Source organism: Chrysemys picta, chromosome 25 (assembly GCF_011386835.1).
Source record: "Chrysemys picta bellii isolate R12L10 chromosome 25, ASM1138683v2, whole genome shotgun sequence".
In the NCBI taxonomy this organism is placed as follows: domain Eukaryota; kingdom Metazoa; phylum Chordata; order Testudines; family Emydidae; genus Chrysemys; species Chrysemys picta.
Window position 1 is genome coordinate 425,543 of NC_088815.1, and position 16,237 is coordinate 441,779.

At 48.2% G+C, this 16,237-nt stretch overlaps 1 protein-coding gene across 4 annotated transcripts in view; it reads left to right on the forward strand.

The window, feature by feature from the left end:
- The window catches only part of LOC101945509 (ceramide synthase 2-like), a 121,667-nt gene extending 118,584 nt beyond the window's left edge, over positions 1–3,083 (forward strand). For all 4 annotated transcript variants that reach the window (XM_065578340.1, XM_065578341.1, XM_065578343.1 and 1 more), the window contains one exon: positions 1,410–3,083. In XM_065578340.1, coding sequence (XP_065434412.1) covers positions 1,410–1,604 — 195 coding nt within the window. In that variant the 3' untranslated portion in view covers positions 1,605–3,083. The remainder of the gene's footprint in view (positions 1–1,409) is intronic.
- The last annotated feature ends 13,154 nt before the right edge of the window (positions 3,084–16,237 follow it).

Here is a 16,237-nt window from a genome sequence, read left to right on the forward strand (position 1 = left end):
GATCCTTCCCCTGAAGTCTCTTTCTAAGGGCCCCAAAAGGGGGGATGGCCGGAACAGCCCATTCCCTCGTTATTTTGTCCACCAATTAGGCCTAATCTCTGACATACAGATTTTGGTCCATCAATTTCTGGCATCATTCTCCTTTGTATACCAGTCACAGTCTTACCTCAGACCTTGGATGGTACCCCAGACCTTTTTGTTTGGATTATTTCAGTGTCAGTCTCCCTTCGTGCCTCTTTCTAAACAATTTTATGTAACAGGCTTTTCTGACTCTGCCCTGGGTTCAGTGTTTAAGTTCCCACCTTTCCATTTTGTTGCTTGCCTTGCTGCCTTGTCCTGATCTACCTTCTCCAGACCAGTCATTGTTTAATAGACTTTTATCATGTGTCTCTCATTCATCTCCTGTCTTGGGCTGCTGGGCAAGAGATTGGAGCCAAGGCATTTCTTTAGGGGTTGTGAAACTGCTGAGATGCATCTATATAATTTGTGTTCAACTTAATGAAATTGGTGAATGCCAACGGTGATTTAAATCAGCTCCCGCTGAGTGCTGTCTGGCTCCTCCCCTCCATACCCACAATCCATTTCACCCTCCACCCAACCACTCCCATTGCAGCATGGATTTAACAGACTGTGCAGAGCAGGGATTCTAGCTAGGATGGTCCCATCACAGCAGGGCAACCCAAGCAAAACCACAGGTCAGCCCAAGTCAGCATGCCTTCAGCCCCCTTGGGGAGAGCTTTCTCCTGCCAACAAACAGCAGCTACACTGCACGGCTTTTAGCGGCACAGCTGTAGCGGAACAGCCGTGTTGCAAAAAGCTGTGTAGTGTAGACAAAGCCTTAATGCACTCCTTTGACCTCAGGCTGCTTCATGACCATACAGCAATTCCTGGCATCGACCGGGATTGTCCCTGGGTCGCCCCTCGAGTGAGACAGAGGGACAGTCAGAGCCCGTTTCAAGGAGAGATGCTCCTAAGGGCACCCCAGGAGGACACATGGGAAAGGATTTCCTAAAGCCCACAGACAGAAATGGCAGCTGGAATCCAGGGGCAGCAGAACTGGGGGGGCCAGGAGGCTAGCATCTCCACAATGGAAACATTGGGTTGGCTGCACCCCCAGGTAAACTCACACCCCCGGGGCCTTGGATCAGGCCAGGGAGCTGGGAGCGAGACCCAGGGGCTGGAACAGGCCTAGGAGCAGGTAGGAAGCCCCAGAACCCTCCTTCCCAGCCTGGAGCTGGCTGCCTCCCCGCAGCCTCTGAGTCTCAGTACCTGCCCACACTCCCCCTCCTATCCCTCTGATCCACTCCCCTCCCCCTGCAGGAACCCATCCAATGGCTCAGACACTAATGCTTCTTCTGCAGCCTTCACTCCATGTATTGCCTCTGATTTAAAATATCTCTCTCCTGCAGATGGAAAGGGACTTGAGAAGTGACACAGAAGAAAGTGACATGGCTGAAGAGGAGAGAGAACAAATGAGGGAGAAAGAGAAAAATGGGACCATGCATTTCAGCAACATCACAAACAACAATTGCATCCGGAATAGCGGGGTCCAGCAGCTAAACAGCAGAGCCCATCTCAGCAACGGCCATGCCAAAGACAGATAGCCTGGGCCAGGCCTGCTGACTGATCCATCTATACTGAACACACCTAGCGTCCCTAGGAATTGTCTTACTTGTTGTGTAGACCAGGAGGGAAGCCATTTTAATTTCATAGCTGAATTCCTGCTTCTGATAACAGAATTGTGTATTATCACTTAATATGTAAAGGATGCGTCTGCTCTTTTCGCCAATAGAAGCTTTGCACAGGTTGTAGCCTTGAAGGGAATAAAGAGAGGGATCAAACTGGCTTGGCTTTAGCAATACTGTAGGTGTTGTTAACTATCTTGAACAATACTCTAAGCAGCTGATAAATGTTTAGCAATTGTAACTTACAATGTCATCTGCCTAGCAGCATTTGACAGGAGTCTGCTAGCTCTGTCCAGCACTTTAGGCCTTGGCTACACTGGCGCTGTACAGCGCTGCAACTCGCTGTGCTCAGGGGTGTAAAAACACCCCCCCCCCGAGCGCAGCAAGCGCAGCGCTGTAAAGCGCCAGTGTGATCAGAGCCTGCAGCGCTGCACGCTCGCTCGCAGCGCTGCAAGCTATTCCCCTCGGAGAGGTGGAGTACATACAGCGCTGCGAGAGAGCTCTCGCAGCGCTGCCGGCGCGACTACACTCTCGCTTCACAGCGCTGCCACGGCAGCGCTGTGAATTCCTGAGTGTAGCCAAGGCCTTAGTGAAGATCCGGGCATGTGGCTATTAGTGATTAAGGCTAGCAGATAAATTCCAGTGTCTTTAGATTATATGTGCCTGTTCAGGCAGATAGTATGCTCCACCAAGCTGAGCATCAGTGAAAGTCAGGGAGATTTCCTCCACACACAAAGTGATTAACTGCTGGAGAAATGTGGGAGTGTCCAACACAATCAGTTTGTTGTTGATGGGACGGACCTCAGTCCTTCCCATGGTCTGGGTGAGGTTCTCTGCTGTGCTCAGCCATCAGAAAAGGTTGTTAGATGATGGGGAGGGGAGCTCAGTGCTTGGGTTAGGTCCTGGGTAGTTTCTGCCTAGATCACAGGTTGGAAGAGTCGGACAATTCATGCAGCTGTTTACCAGCTGTCAATATTTATCCTTTAAACCAGTTTCTCTAGCGAACACGGTGTTAAAAGGGAAAGGGGGCAGGAGATGTGGACAGTCTAGGTGACAGTGCTGCACCAAAGGTGTTTGTGATTTCACCTCCCTGTGAATGGTGCCGGGGGATCTCTGCAGAGTTGGCTTTTGGTAAGCAGGGAATTGCTGTCCTGCTTTCTCCCTCCAGGAAAAGGGGATCCAGAGAGAAACTGCTGAACCTCATGGCATGATGTTTTAATCAAGAACTGTAGTTCAGGACTCTGCCTAGACTCCTCAGTAATATACAAGATTGAAGCATTAGTCCATGAAGTCATGACGCAGCTCTGATTTCGGTTTGTTTTATACTTCACATGAGCCTCTTTGCACATCATGTGCTGTATATTCTTAGAGTCTGGATACAATAAAATCATTTCAAAAGAGCTCAATTAGCACGACTTGAATTTCCATCATGTCAATGTATGTTTGAAATACAAAGCCACGAAAGCATGGAGCTTGGTCTAATGGTAGCATGAACTTTGGTGCTCCCAGCTTCAGTCCTAGGAGAACCAGGGCGATATCCCGCTGGACCAGGTGCAGAATTGAAAAGTGAAATTGGACAGAGTAAGGCCTTGAATTTATGTTTCATTTTAAACATGTGCGTATGTGCTTTCTGGGATGGGGATGTAAAAGAGCATGTTGGGGCTGGCTTGGGATGGTTCTCAGAAACACACTCAGCTCACCGGAAGGGGTTGGCTGGAGAGATGGCAGTGATCTGAGTCCATTTGTTTGGGGTTGGTTTGTTTTCTTCAGATTAAAAAGTTACTGTGTGGTTCCAGAAGGAAAAACTTTGTCTAACATGGGGGCATTAAAGGGACAGCATAACACTGTTGGAACCAATGAAGCCCAGATGCTGATAACAGGATTTGAATTCATTTGTGCTTGTAAGAGGTCCGGACTGACCCCTGCGGCGCCTCCTGCTGGTCGTCCAGGAAATTAGCTCACCAGCCCCTGGAGCGCCCTCTGCAGGCTGGTGATCCGCCTGGCGCCCGTGTCCCTCCCAGGACCGGGTGCCCCTATTACTGGGATGCTGCCCCCTGGCAGTACCCCAGAGATCTGGGTCTCCCCTCCCTGGGGAACCCCCACCCACTATCCCCACCTTGCCTCAGCACTAGGCCATTGCCAGTCACCAACTAGCCCCCACTCCCTGGGGCAGACTGCAGTATAGGCCGCTCATCACAGGCAAGGAGAGTTTGGACCTGCTGCCTTGGACTAGCCCTGGGCTGCCCTCTGCAACCCCCAGTACCTCTTGGCCTACTACTAAGCCGCAGCCTGGGGCTATCCAGGCTGGAGCCCCCCAGCTTTTCCCCAGCCCTGCTCCACTACAGGTACCCTGCATCTAGCTCCCTGCAGCCAGGCCTATCTCTCTCTGCACTCAGAGAGAGACTACTGTTGGGCTCCTGGCTCCCAGCCTCTTTATACCGGCCATCTGGGACCTGATTAGGGTGTGGCCCAGCGGCCACCACTTCCCCCAATCAGCCAGGGTTTTACCTTGCCCAGCCCAAGCCCTCTGCAGGGCTTTTCCAACCCCTCAGGGCAGGAGCGGCTGTCCACCCCGCTACAGTGCTGCTGGAGATAATTGTCCCTGAATGTTGGGACTAAGTTTGAAGTTCAAATTAAATGTACTGTGAACAGTTGTCTGTCTGCTAACTCCAGTGCAAAGTGTCCCATGTGTCTGCGAGTGACAAGTGATGGGTTTGGGAGGGAAGATTGCAGTTCAAGTTGCATTGCTAAGTGTAAAAGTTCTCTATAAATGACTTTTCCAAGGGTAGGTTGTCTAAGCTCGTCCCCGTCTGTTCAGTGAAAGCAGGAGGTGGCATTGTCACCTCCACCGCAGATTAGCAGAGGCTTAATTTGGAGATTTATTTTTAAAAAATGTTTTAATGATCAGATCACTTCCTCTCCTGCTGTGTGTCCAAAGTAGGGAGGGGGTGGGGGCAGGCTGTGTTCTCTGTCCCTGACAGGGGTTTCCTGGGGCAAGGGGAGGCACCACCTGAAGGGTTACACCTACAGGGGAGCAGTGGGTGGCTGTATCTGCACTCGGGGGCACAGTACACAGCAGCTGGGAGGTTCATTATTGCGGGAATCACTTTTATGTCAGTAGCTGTGGTGCACTAATCATGCACGAAGGGCAGCTGCTCCTTAGTACTGAGGGGAACATTTCTAGAAGAAAGTAGTTCCTGCTTGCAGCAATGAAACAGTTACAATGTGTCAAACTGGTTCATGACAACACAAACAGAAGACCCTTGGGTCTAAAATATCAGATGTTTCAATCAGCACTAAGGATTATTATTATTTTATTATTTATTTGTATTACTGGAGTAGCTGCTGGCCTTACTGGTTTTTAAAATAATTAAATAAAATACATAATCATAAATAAGTAAAAATGACTATTTCAACTGCTATGTCCTGTTATAATGTGCAGGTGGTAGTGCATATTATGCATCGCTGCTACTAACGTTTCAAGAAATAATGTAAAAATAAAAACAATCTTGTTGCCCCTTTTGACCCAAGCAGTTAATCAAAGTTTAGGGACCTGTGCATGCTCCTGATGGAAGCAGAAATGGATGGAGTCTGGTATTTTCTTTGATGCCATCTTGTTTATTTACAAGTGTAATCCTTCTTCCCATATAAATTGGCAGCAACAAGGACTGGGTTCTGTATCTAGGGGTTCCGTTTCAATAACACAATGCAAAACTGGCTCGAGCCCCCACCCAGTGACCTGGGACAATTACATACCACCCCCTGGGCACCTTTAAAAGGCAATACTTCCCCTCTCGCAAGCACGGAGTCTGAGTGTAGCAGAAAATGTTTAATAACGTGAGGTAAACGACATCAGCATTAAATTGGAAAAACACCACAAACAGGATTCATAACACAAACCATGAGCAAAAGACCCAGCCCAGCAAATTGGGCTGTGTCCTTTCCCTTTGGTTCTTGAATCCAGCAACCCAAAAATCACCCAGAGTCCCCAAAGTCCAACACCCCCAAAGTCCCAAAAGTCCAACAACCCCCAAAGTCTCTGTCCCTGGTCAGTGCAGCCCCAGATTAAAAGGGGGGCATGCAGGGTGTTAAGGGGCACGTTAAGTGATTAGAGGCCGGCCGGCCGTCTCTCCGTGGGGTTCCGCCGCAGCCTTCACCATGAGCCAGTCCACTTCCTGCCGTCCCACAAAGCGCTCTGCTCTACGAGCTGCTCCACTCTGCTGACCGAACTGTGAGCCGCTCCTGCCATCCCTGCAAACAGCTCCACTCGCCGTTCCTTGGGCCGCTCCAACCATCCCCACAAGGCTTCGCACCACTCACTGCTCTACCAGCCGCTTAGCAATATAGCTTCAGGCTCCCCCACTATTTAATACAGCACTCAGTGATCTCAGCTCTTAATAACTTTAGCTCTTCTGTGATTTCAAGTAGGAGAGCCCCAGTGCTAGTGCACCATTAGCCTAAAGTGAACTCAGCTCAGCAGCCTGTAACTAGACTCCTAATGGAATCAAAGTTAGCTCTGACATACAACAGTGGAGAGAGAAGAAGGTGCAATTGGAGTTTCAGGCTCTGAAAAGGCACCCACACCACCAACTACAAATACCTGCCCCCAGCCTCTCTCTATTCACTGGGTTTTGTAACCCATGCCCCTTGTCAAGCAAGTGCTACTTAGGTAATGGTGAAGGACTCACTCAGTCCTTCTGTCATACAACAGTTCCACTGGCCTTGATTCACAGAATCAGGGTAACAAAACTTTATTCTTCCTGCCCCAATAACAGAGAAAACTGGGGATCCCACACCGCCAAAGTAACCACTTGCAGTTGCTGTGGTTTCATGCCAGGCGAGTGGGTGTGCCTATGCAAACAAGATCAGCCCCCGGAGTTCTTTTCCACACGCCATAATTCACCACCAGCTGTCAGGGTAGAGCTCATCCTGATTCTGCTTACATTAGGAAGGTGCAAAGTGCTGTTCTCCGAATGCAGGAGGAACCAAGAACAAACAGAGCAGTTTCTTACTTACAGCCCCAAGCCTCTTTAGCCAGCAGACCCAAAGCGCTCGCTCTGTAGCTTTTCCCAGGGTCACACTCAGCTCACAGGAAATCAGGTGGCTTTCTTGCTTTTTCGCCTTTGCCTCTCTCTCTTCTCCGTGTTCCCAGTTTATGTGTGTTTTTACCAGGAGTGAAAGTAACATAAAACTCTTACTGGTACGGGGGCCTGGCTCCAGGCCCCCAGAAGGGGCGGGGCCAAAGGGGAGGGGCTGGGGGGGTCAGTCTCCCCCAGCCAGCCCTTTCATGCCACCCGGGGCTCCTGCAGCAATTTAAAGGGCCCAGTGGGGAAGGGGCAGCGATGTTAACATCGCTTTAACATCGGCTGTGTACAGGCCGGTACCAGCAGCCACTTCTTACCGGTATGCCGTACTGGCCCACTTTCACCTCTGGTTCTTACACACACACACACACAAACACACATAAAACAATACTCAGCCAAATGCCCTTTGCCCACTCCATCTAAAAACTCCTGGGTGGGCTCAGAATCCATTTTGGCTTAGATGAGGGGCCTGTAATTAACTTATCCCGACAGTTATGTTAATTGAAGATTGTGTTCACATCCAATCTCAGAGGTTTGTGATCCAAGTAGTGACCAGGACCTCTCACTTTAACAAATAAAAAAAAAATTAAACTTAAAAACCTAAAACAAACAAAAACAAAATAACCCCCCAACAACAAGCACCATGAAATGAAGTGTGAAATAAAAATGGAGGAATTCCAAAATGAGAATTTCTCAAAACAGAAATGTTTCTGAATTTTCCTTCTGCAGGAAATTTAGAAAATATTTGGATTTATTCTAAATTGGACCAAAACCAATTTTTGAAATATCTAAATTTTCCATGGATTCAACATTTGTGTTTTGACCAGTTCACTAGGGAATCGCAGTCCAGCACCAATGCCCATTCCCAGGGAGGAACTGCCTCAAGAATCAACTTTAACCAGAGCCAGGGCAGAGCGTGATCTCTCCTGCTGCTCACACAGCGCCCTCAAAAACAGCAACCGATGCTGCAGCAGTTTTTCACACTACAGACCTGCTCACGCTCTAAGGAAAAGAATGGGAGATGCTGTGTAACAGGGACAGAGCTGTCAGCAACTCCCACCAGGGCAATGACATAAAAACCCTTCTTTCTCTGGCATCTCAGGCCCCAGCCACACTGAGCCCATGTCTTCACTACAGCAGCACAGGGCGGCGAGCCCAGCCTGGGCTCTCCGCTCTCTCCGGCGGCCAGAGTGCCGGGAGCAGGGCGGAGAGCCCCCAGCGGCCAGAGCCCTGGGGGGAGGGCGGCGAGCCCGCTGTGGCTCCGCTCTCCCCGGCGGCCGGAGCTCCGCGGGGAGGGCGGCGAGCCCAGTGGCGGCCCCGCTCTCAGGCCGGAGCGCCCCGCCGCGCCGCCCCCTTCCAGGCGCCGCCCCAAACACATGCTTGGTGGGCTGGTGCCTGGAACTGGCCCTGCCTACAGCACTGCAGCTACCCATCAGCAGGCAAACTAGCTTCACCCTACTGTAGGCAGCCCATGGTAAGTCCCACCTCAAGGGGTCTGACAGGCAGCAGCCTCATGGCTCCTAATTGGCTCCCTGCCCTATATAAACCCAAAGTGTGGGCCAGGAAGTTTCTACTTCTAGGCAACAGTGTGGCTTGTTTGTAACTGTCATGACCGTTCATGTTCCCTGCTCTTGAACTCCTGGCTTGGACCTCACCTGACCTGGACCCTGAAACCTGATCCTTGGTATTAATCCTAGCCTGGAACGTGCTATGCTACTCAGCCTCAGCTTTGATCCTGCCCTGACACTTGGTCCCAACTGCCCTGGCAGGATCCTGACACACAGCTAGGGTGCTGCTGCTGTAGCAAAGATGCTTCCTACAGCGGCAGGGGTAGCTCCTCCAGCGCTCCTAGAGGTGGTAGCTAGGTTGATGGAAGAATTCTTCCATGCACACTGGGGTTTAGGTTAACTTAACTACAGAGCTCAGGCTGCAAAATTTTCCTCAACCACAAGTGACGTAGCTAGGTCAAACTAATTTTTAAGTTTAGCCCAGGTCTAAGTGTGATGGTTCTTGGGGTGCCCAGGACTGTGTCCCCTTGTTATCCCCAGCCTCCAGCAAGAGGGAGACTTGTTTGTATTTTGCTGGGTGTCTGACACTTCCAGTGTGTTAGCCCAGAGGAGATTATTTGGGTGGTTATGTCAGCCCTTCCTTTGCCGTGTAGGCTAATTATACACACACCCAATCCCTTGCCCCTTTGAAGTGTTCCCCTGTAGTATTCAGCCTCTTACCCACTGAATGCTCGCAGAGTTACCAGTTGTCCCCAAAGAGACAGAGCTGTAAGTAGGAATTTAGCATCCTGGGTGAGCAAGCAAATTTGTGTCCATTACTGGGGGGCGTTTTAGGTGATATGAGTTAGGATATTATAGAGTAATGATAATGTCATTTTTCATATTGGTACAGTACATAGACAATAAAAGTTAGTGTATAATTCTTTTAGGTGCCGCATTTATTTTCACACAATTCTTTAACATCCTTATAGTATCCTCCTATATAGCCTTTAAGTAAACTCCTTGATAGGTACTGAAAAAATTATGGACTGAAAATAATCATAACATAAATATGGATACTGCACTGACTTAATAGCATGAAACATATTCAGAAAGACATAAAATTGCATTTCTGTTTACAAAATAAGTGATACTGGTGGTTTTCCATCACCCCCCAGTGAGACTGTGGCTAGACTAGACAGCCACCTCTCTCAATGACATATCGGAGACTAAAAGTAAATAAAGAATGAATTTACTGGGCAGGTGGATTATCCAGCAATTGAATTACTACCAGAGCATCTGACTCTGTATAAGCAGAAGCCACCCTTTCTCTGGTCTGTATATGAGGGAGACAGCCATGTTAGATGTGTGGGGGGAGGTTGTAAGATTCCTTTGTACCTTTTGCATTGTGATTTTATTTTTCAAAGAAGAGTATTGATTGTTCTTTGCTTCCTGATACAATATTATGGTTGGCTTCTACCTGATCATTTCTCCTGCTGAATCCTGCCAAGCAAATTGTGATTATGCTCCTTTAAAGGGAAGGATTATAGCAGCAGGGCTTGTTTGTATAAGGCCAGTAAGGATAGTATCATTCAATGGGGGAAGCTATCTTGTGACAGCTGATAAGAGGCAGGGTGCCCCCTCACACCTAAGTGTGGAGACAGAAGAAAGTATCTGACTGTGCTGATTGTGAAATCAGCGTATGCTGTGCTTCAGTGTGTGACAATGCCGATGCCATAGTTACCATGGTTAGATGGACATGTCACCAAGGCGATGGCCCCCGGTCTCGTGGAGAAGGGTGTCGGGAATAGACTGGCTGAGTCACAGTTCAGAATGCTACACGCACAAGTCTCAGTGCTACTTTGCTCAGCTACTTCGCCAGTGCATAGCTCACCCACAGCCCTAGTCCAGCTCTGCACCCAATGCAGATTTCCCCATTGGGCTCTTCACCGGGCTGCAGTCAATGGTCTGGATTTTCAGCTGTCTGGACACAACTGAAAATTGTCCCTACCCAAAATGAGAGCGAGGCCTTTTAGAAAGAAAAGCCAGGGTGTGTTCCCTGATGTTTGAGTGCACCTCGCTGGCCAGTAATGGAGAGTTATCCCAGCGGGTCGGAGGGAGGCTCCATATTCTGTTCTCTGTCGTAAGGGTTGAATCAGGCTAGAGCAGCAACAAGTAAGGGCAGGTCCCAGTCGCAGGAACACGCAGCTGAAGGAGGGAGCAGGGCGTGTTTTCCCCTCCCAAGTGCTGACTAAAAAGGCCTGTTTCATTTGTGCAGTGTTTTCTTTCTTTGTTTCTACTGTGCCTTGCCGCGGCTGTAAATCGCCAGCAGCCCAGGGCGTCTGCAATGTTCTTGTCTGAACAATTCCTGCACAGCATGGAAGTCCTTCTGCCCCCCTTCACCCCAATTTTGGAAACAGGGCAGGTGGCTCCTCCCAGCAGGGTAACTGTTACCCCCATTACCCCTCCCTGTGCCGGGGCTTTGCCCTCTGCACACTGTAGCAGCACCTCCCCTGGGCTGAACCCCGGCTCCTCCCTTCCCCCCGTCCCCCTGACTAAACCCTGGGCAACAAATCCAAAAATGCAGTGGTGGGAGGTTGCAGGTCCAACAAAAAGATGCCAGAAGGGGACACTGTGCAGTGCGCTCCAGAAAGCACCTACTGCTCTGAGGGCAGAACAGAGGAACCAATGAGAACTACCCAGTGCAAACCTGCCCAATACTGCCCATGCAAAGGTGAAGTAAGCAGTCCCAGAGAGCTCCACAGCGGAGTATCATAGAATCATAGAATATCCAGGTTGGAAGGGACCTCAGGAGGTCATCTACTCCAACCCCGTCCTCAAAGCAGGACCAATTCCCAACTAAATCATCCCAGCCAGGGCTTTGTCAAGCCTGACCTTAAAAACCTCTAAGGAAGGAGATTCCACCACCTCCCTAGGTAACCCATTCCAATGTTTCACCACCCTCCTAGTGAAAATGTTTTTCCTAATATCCAACCTAAACCTCCCCCATTGCAACTTGAGACCATTACTCCTTGTTCTGTCATCTGCTACCACTGAGAACAGTCTAGATCCATCCTCTTTGAAACCTCCTTTCAGGTAGTTGAAAGAAGCTATCAAATCCCCCCTCATTCTTCTCTTCTGCAGACTAAACAATCCCAGTTCCCTCAGTCTCTCCTCATAAGTCATGTGCTCCAGCCCCCTAATCATTTTTGTTGCCCTCCACTGGACTCTTTCCAATTTTTCCACATCCATCTTGTAGTGTGGGGCCCAAAACTGGACACAGTACTCCAGGTGAGGCCTCACCAATGTTGAATAGAGGGGAATGATCATGTCCCTCGATCTGCTGGCAGTGCCCCTACTTATACAGCCCAAAATGCCGTTAGCCTTCTTGGCAACAACACACTGTCGACACATATCCAGCTTCTCGTCCACTATAACCCCTAGGTCCTTTTCTGCAGAACTGCTGCCTAGCCATTCGGTCTCTAGTCTATAACAGTGTATGGGATTCTTCCGTCCTAAGTGCAGGACTCTGCACTTGTCCTTGTTGAACCTCATCAGATTTCTTTTGGCCCAATCCTCTAATTTGTCTAGGTCCCGCTGTATCCTATCCCTACCCTCCAGCATATCTGCCACTCCTCCCAGTTTAGTTTCATCTGCAAACTTGCTGAGAGTGCCGTCCACGCCATCCTCCAGATCATTAATGAAGATATTGAACAAAACCAGCTCTAGGACAGACCCTTGGGGCACTCCACTTGATACCGGCTGCCAACTAGACATGGAGCCATTGATCACTACCCGTTGAGCCCGGCGATCTAGCCAGCTTACTATCCACCTTATAGTCCATTCAGCTAGCCCATACTTCTTTAACTTGCCAGCAAGAATACTGTGGGAGACCGTATCAAAAGCTTTGCTAAAGTCAAGGAATAACACGTCCACTGCTTTCCCCTCATCCATAGAGCCAGTTATTTCATCATACAAGGCAATTAGGTTAGTCAGGCATGACTTGCCATGCTGAATCCTTGCTGACTGTTCCAGATCACTTTCCTCTCCTCTAAGTGCTTCAGAATTGATTCCTTGAGGACCTGCTCCATAATTTTTCCAGGGACTGAGGTGAGGCTGACTGGCCTGTAGTTCCCCGGATCCTCCTCCTTCCCTTTTTTAAAGATGGGCACTACATTAGCCTTTTTCCAGTCATCCGGGACCTCCCTCAATCACCATGAGTTTTCAAAAATAATGGCCAATGGCTCTGCAATCGCATTCGCCAATTCCTTTAGCACCCTCTGATGCAGCGCATCCAGCCCCATGGACCTGTGGTCGTCCAGCTTTTCCAAATAGTCCTGAACCACTTCTTTCTCCACAGAGGGCTGGTCACCTCCTCCCCATGCTGTGCTGCCCAGTGCAACAGTCTGGGAGCTGACCTTGTTCGTGAAGACCGAGGTAAAAAAAGCATTGAGTACGTTAGCTTTTTCCACATCCTCTGTCACTAGGTTGCCTCCCTCATTCAGTAAGGGGCCCACACTTTCCTTGATTTTCTTCTTGTTGCTAACATACCTGAAGAAACCCTTCTTGTTACTCTTAACGTCTCTTGCTAACTGCAACTCCAAGTGTGATTTGGCCTTCCTGATTTCACTCCTGCATGCCTGAGCAATATTTTTATACTCCGCCCTGGTCATTTGTTCAATCTTCCACTTCTTGTATCAGGATTACCAGGAGTACCAGCATTACAATGGTACTGTGGTGCCAGGCCCACACTCCAGGACCCACGCCCCTACTCCGCCTCTTTCCCCAAGGCCCTATCTTCACTCTCGTATCAGGGGGTAGCCAAGTTGCATCCGAAGAAGTGAGGTTTTTACTCACGAAAGCTTATGCCCAAATAAATCTGTTAGTCTTTAAGGTGCCACCAGACTCCTTGTTGTTTTTATCTTCACTCTGCCTCTCCCTGCCCCCTGTTCCACCTCTTCCGCCAAGGCCCTGCCCACCGCTCATTTCTTTCCACCCCCTTCCAACACTGCTGCTCACCTGTAAGGCAGGAAAAAATGGTACTTTTAAAAGCAATGGGGCCATGGCTCCCTGACGCCCTGTTCCAGTGCCCCTGTTGCCAGGTGTCTGTTTTTTTACTGGAAATTCTGGTGCTGACCAGACAGTAAAAGTCTGGTTACAGGAGTAACCTCCCCACTAGGAGGGTGGGAAGAGCAGCTGCTGCTGCTTGGAGACAGAGAGAGAGAACTGGCTCCCAAGGACCAGGGTCTGGCAGAGAGAAGTAAGTAGCGGCTCCGTGCTGCCCCAGGGAGGATCCTGTCTACCCTCCTCACCCTTCTGTGCTTGGCCCCTGTTTTGCTCCAGGGATCCCGGCTAGCCCAGCCCTGGGGTCTTTTCCGGCCCACCCCTGAGCTTGTAGATGAAGGGGGGGGGGAACTTCAGTGCTATGACAAGAGACTGTAAGTTGCTTCTGTGCAGATATTGAAATCTCAAGGATTCTAATTCTAATACTGCTCTGGTATATATACAATATATAGCTTTGTTTTATAATTTTACTATCATTTAAAGTTTATTACCATGTCCTGAAGTCTTTGATTTTTGGATGCCAAAGAAATTAAACACTACTCTTATTTATCATTACTTAGTAATAAATGTAATTAAGGCCTGGCTTTAGAAAGTGCCATGCACTGAGTGGTCAAAAATTGTAGGGATTATGAAGGACCAAACTAGCCTCATTTATGAGGAAAAGTTTTGTGCGTGATTGATGTTATCTGATTAAAATATGACTCGGTGTTGCAACCACTATTATATATCTGCATCAAATCTTGTACAAGATGTGGCATGTAAGATATCTATGAAAAGGTTATGATTTGCTGGTTACGATTATGCTATCTGTATGCATGCATCATTTTGGTATTTGAAGTTATAAGTATTGACTCTGTACCTGGATTTCAAATGTTTGCTCCTGGGGTAATGCCCACAGGATAGTCAGCCAGCACATCTTGGAGGGACTATTCAAATGGAGTGGCCATTTAGTAGAACATTTAACTGACGATGGACCATGGGAGACGCCCAGCTACACTTAATGGAATTTCCTGCTTTGACTAGAAGAAATGCATGGACATGGGACTTGCCCATGTGACTCCAAGCTCCATCTTGTTGCTGTAATTTTCCACAGTAAGAACAATGGGATATCCTCCACATGGCAGAAGCTATAAAAGACCCTGGAAACATCTCCATTTTGCCTCTGTCTTGCCTAAACCTCTGGACTATGGACTATATTAATGGGAGCATTCTAACCAAGGGACTGAGATGTTTCCGATGATTTGGAAGCAACCAGGGATTTATCAAGCCAGCAGTTTATTCCATCACTGCTACAAGCCTGTACTGTATGTATTTGATTCTTTAAACCAATTATAACTCGCAACTTTTTCTTTCTTTCTTTCTATGAATAAACCTTTAGATTTTAGATACTAAAGGATTGGCATCAGCATGATTTTGGGGTAAGATCTAAGTTATATATTGACCTGAGTATGTGGCTGGTTCTTTGGGATCAGAAGAACCTTTTAGTTGATGAGACTGGTTGTAAAGAACCATTCAACTTTAAATCCAGTGTTTTCAGTGGTAATACAAGAAAACTGCTTTTATGACTTCTTGTTAGCCAGTGTGGTGAAACAGAAGTTTACTTTTGTTGCTGGTTTGGTATATCTTGTGGAAGAATAACCACCAGTTTTGGGTTGTTTGTCCCGTTTCTCAGCGGTTTGTGCTGAGTTTGGCATTCTCAGTAGTGACCCACTGAGGCATGGTTTCAGTGGCGTAGTCGGCAGGATCCACAGAACCAGGTCAGTTAAGCTTTGGATCAGAACCCCACGCTATTCAAAATTTGAAATTTAATATTGAGAGTTTAAAAGGTTAAAGATCAGTGACCATGAGCCAGAAGGCATCAGCAGAAGCAAGGAAACTGCAAGCTCTGAGAGAATGCCTCTATTTTGAACATGAACAGAAAATTGCTGAAATAAAGAAGAAGTTGCTGAAAGAGAGAAAGAAGCCCATGCAAGGCACATAGAATGACTGGCCGCTGAGGAGAGGGTTGCCAGACTTACGCTACGAATCAAAAAAGCAATGGAAGAACAGCAGAAACTGTATTATCCTGAAAGTCCAGTTTATAACAATGTTGGAATGTTGTTTGACTCTAAGCAGTTGTCTGTGTTTAACCAGTTTTGCTATGACCAGGGAGAGGGTGTCTCTAACCTGGGGAAGTTGGAAAATAACTCTTTGTCTGTATATGAAGTTTCTGAATGTCTGTCTAGTATCTCAGAAGTGAATCTGGAATTAGATCAAGCACAGAGAGAACTCATTAATCAGGAAAATGTTTCTCTAGAGCAGATTAAAGTTGATGGTCAGGTTGAAGCCCTAATTGAGGAAGAAAGGGGTAAACTTTTTGTGGGTGATGGATTGTTGGCAAATAAAGTTTGTGAAAGTAAATGGAGACGTGATTTGCTTAGAGAAGCTCAGTATAATGTGGAGTTTATCTGTTGGGAGTGGCAACTTGCCTGTTAAGGAAGCTGTCCCAGTTTTCAGGTATGTGTCTGAAATCAGCCATGGGTGCTGGGACAAAGGAAAGGATGACTCCAATTGTCTGTCTGTTTTGAATAGCAGCAGCGTGCCTCCTGAGGAAAAGTTTCTCTCCAGTTCTTTGTCTGTGGAGCAGACAGAAAGTGCTTCTGTTTATGCTACTTGAAAATTTATCAGTTGTCCCAGAGGTGATTCTGGATTTAAGTGTAACCCAGAAAGTCTGTTGTTGCTCAGGAAAATGTTCCTTTAGAGCAAGCCCTAGGTGAAGAGGATAAGGGCAGAATTTCTGTGAAAGATGGGTTGTTGCTTAGGCCCCATCTACACTGGCAAGTTTGTGCACAGTAAAGCAGCTTTGAGCGCTGTAACTCCTGAGGTTACACACTGCCCAGCCACGTAGTGAGCAGAAACTGCGCAGTTGCAGCACTCT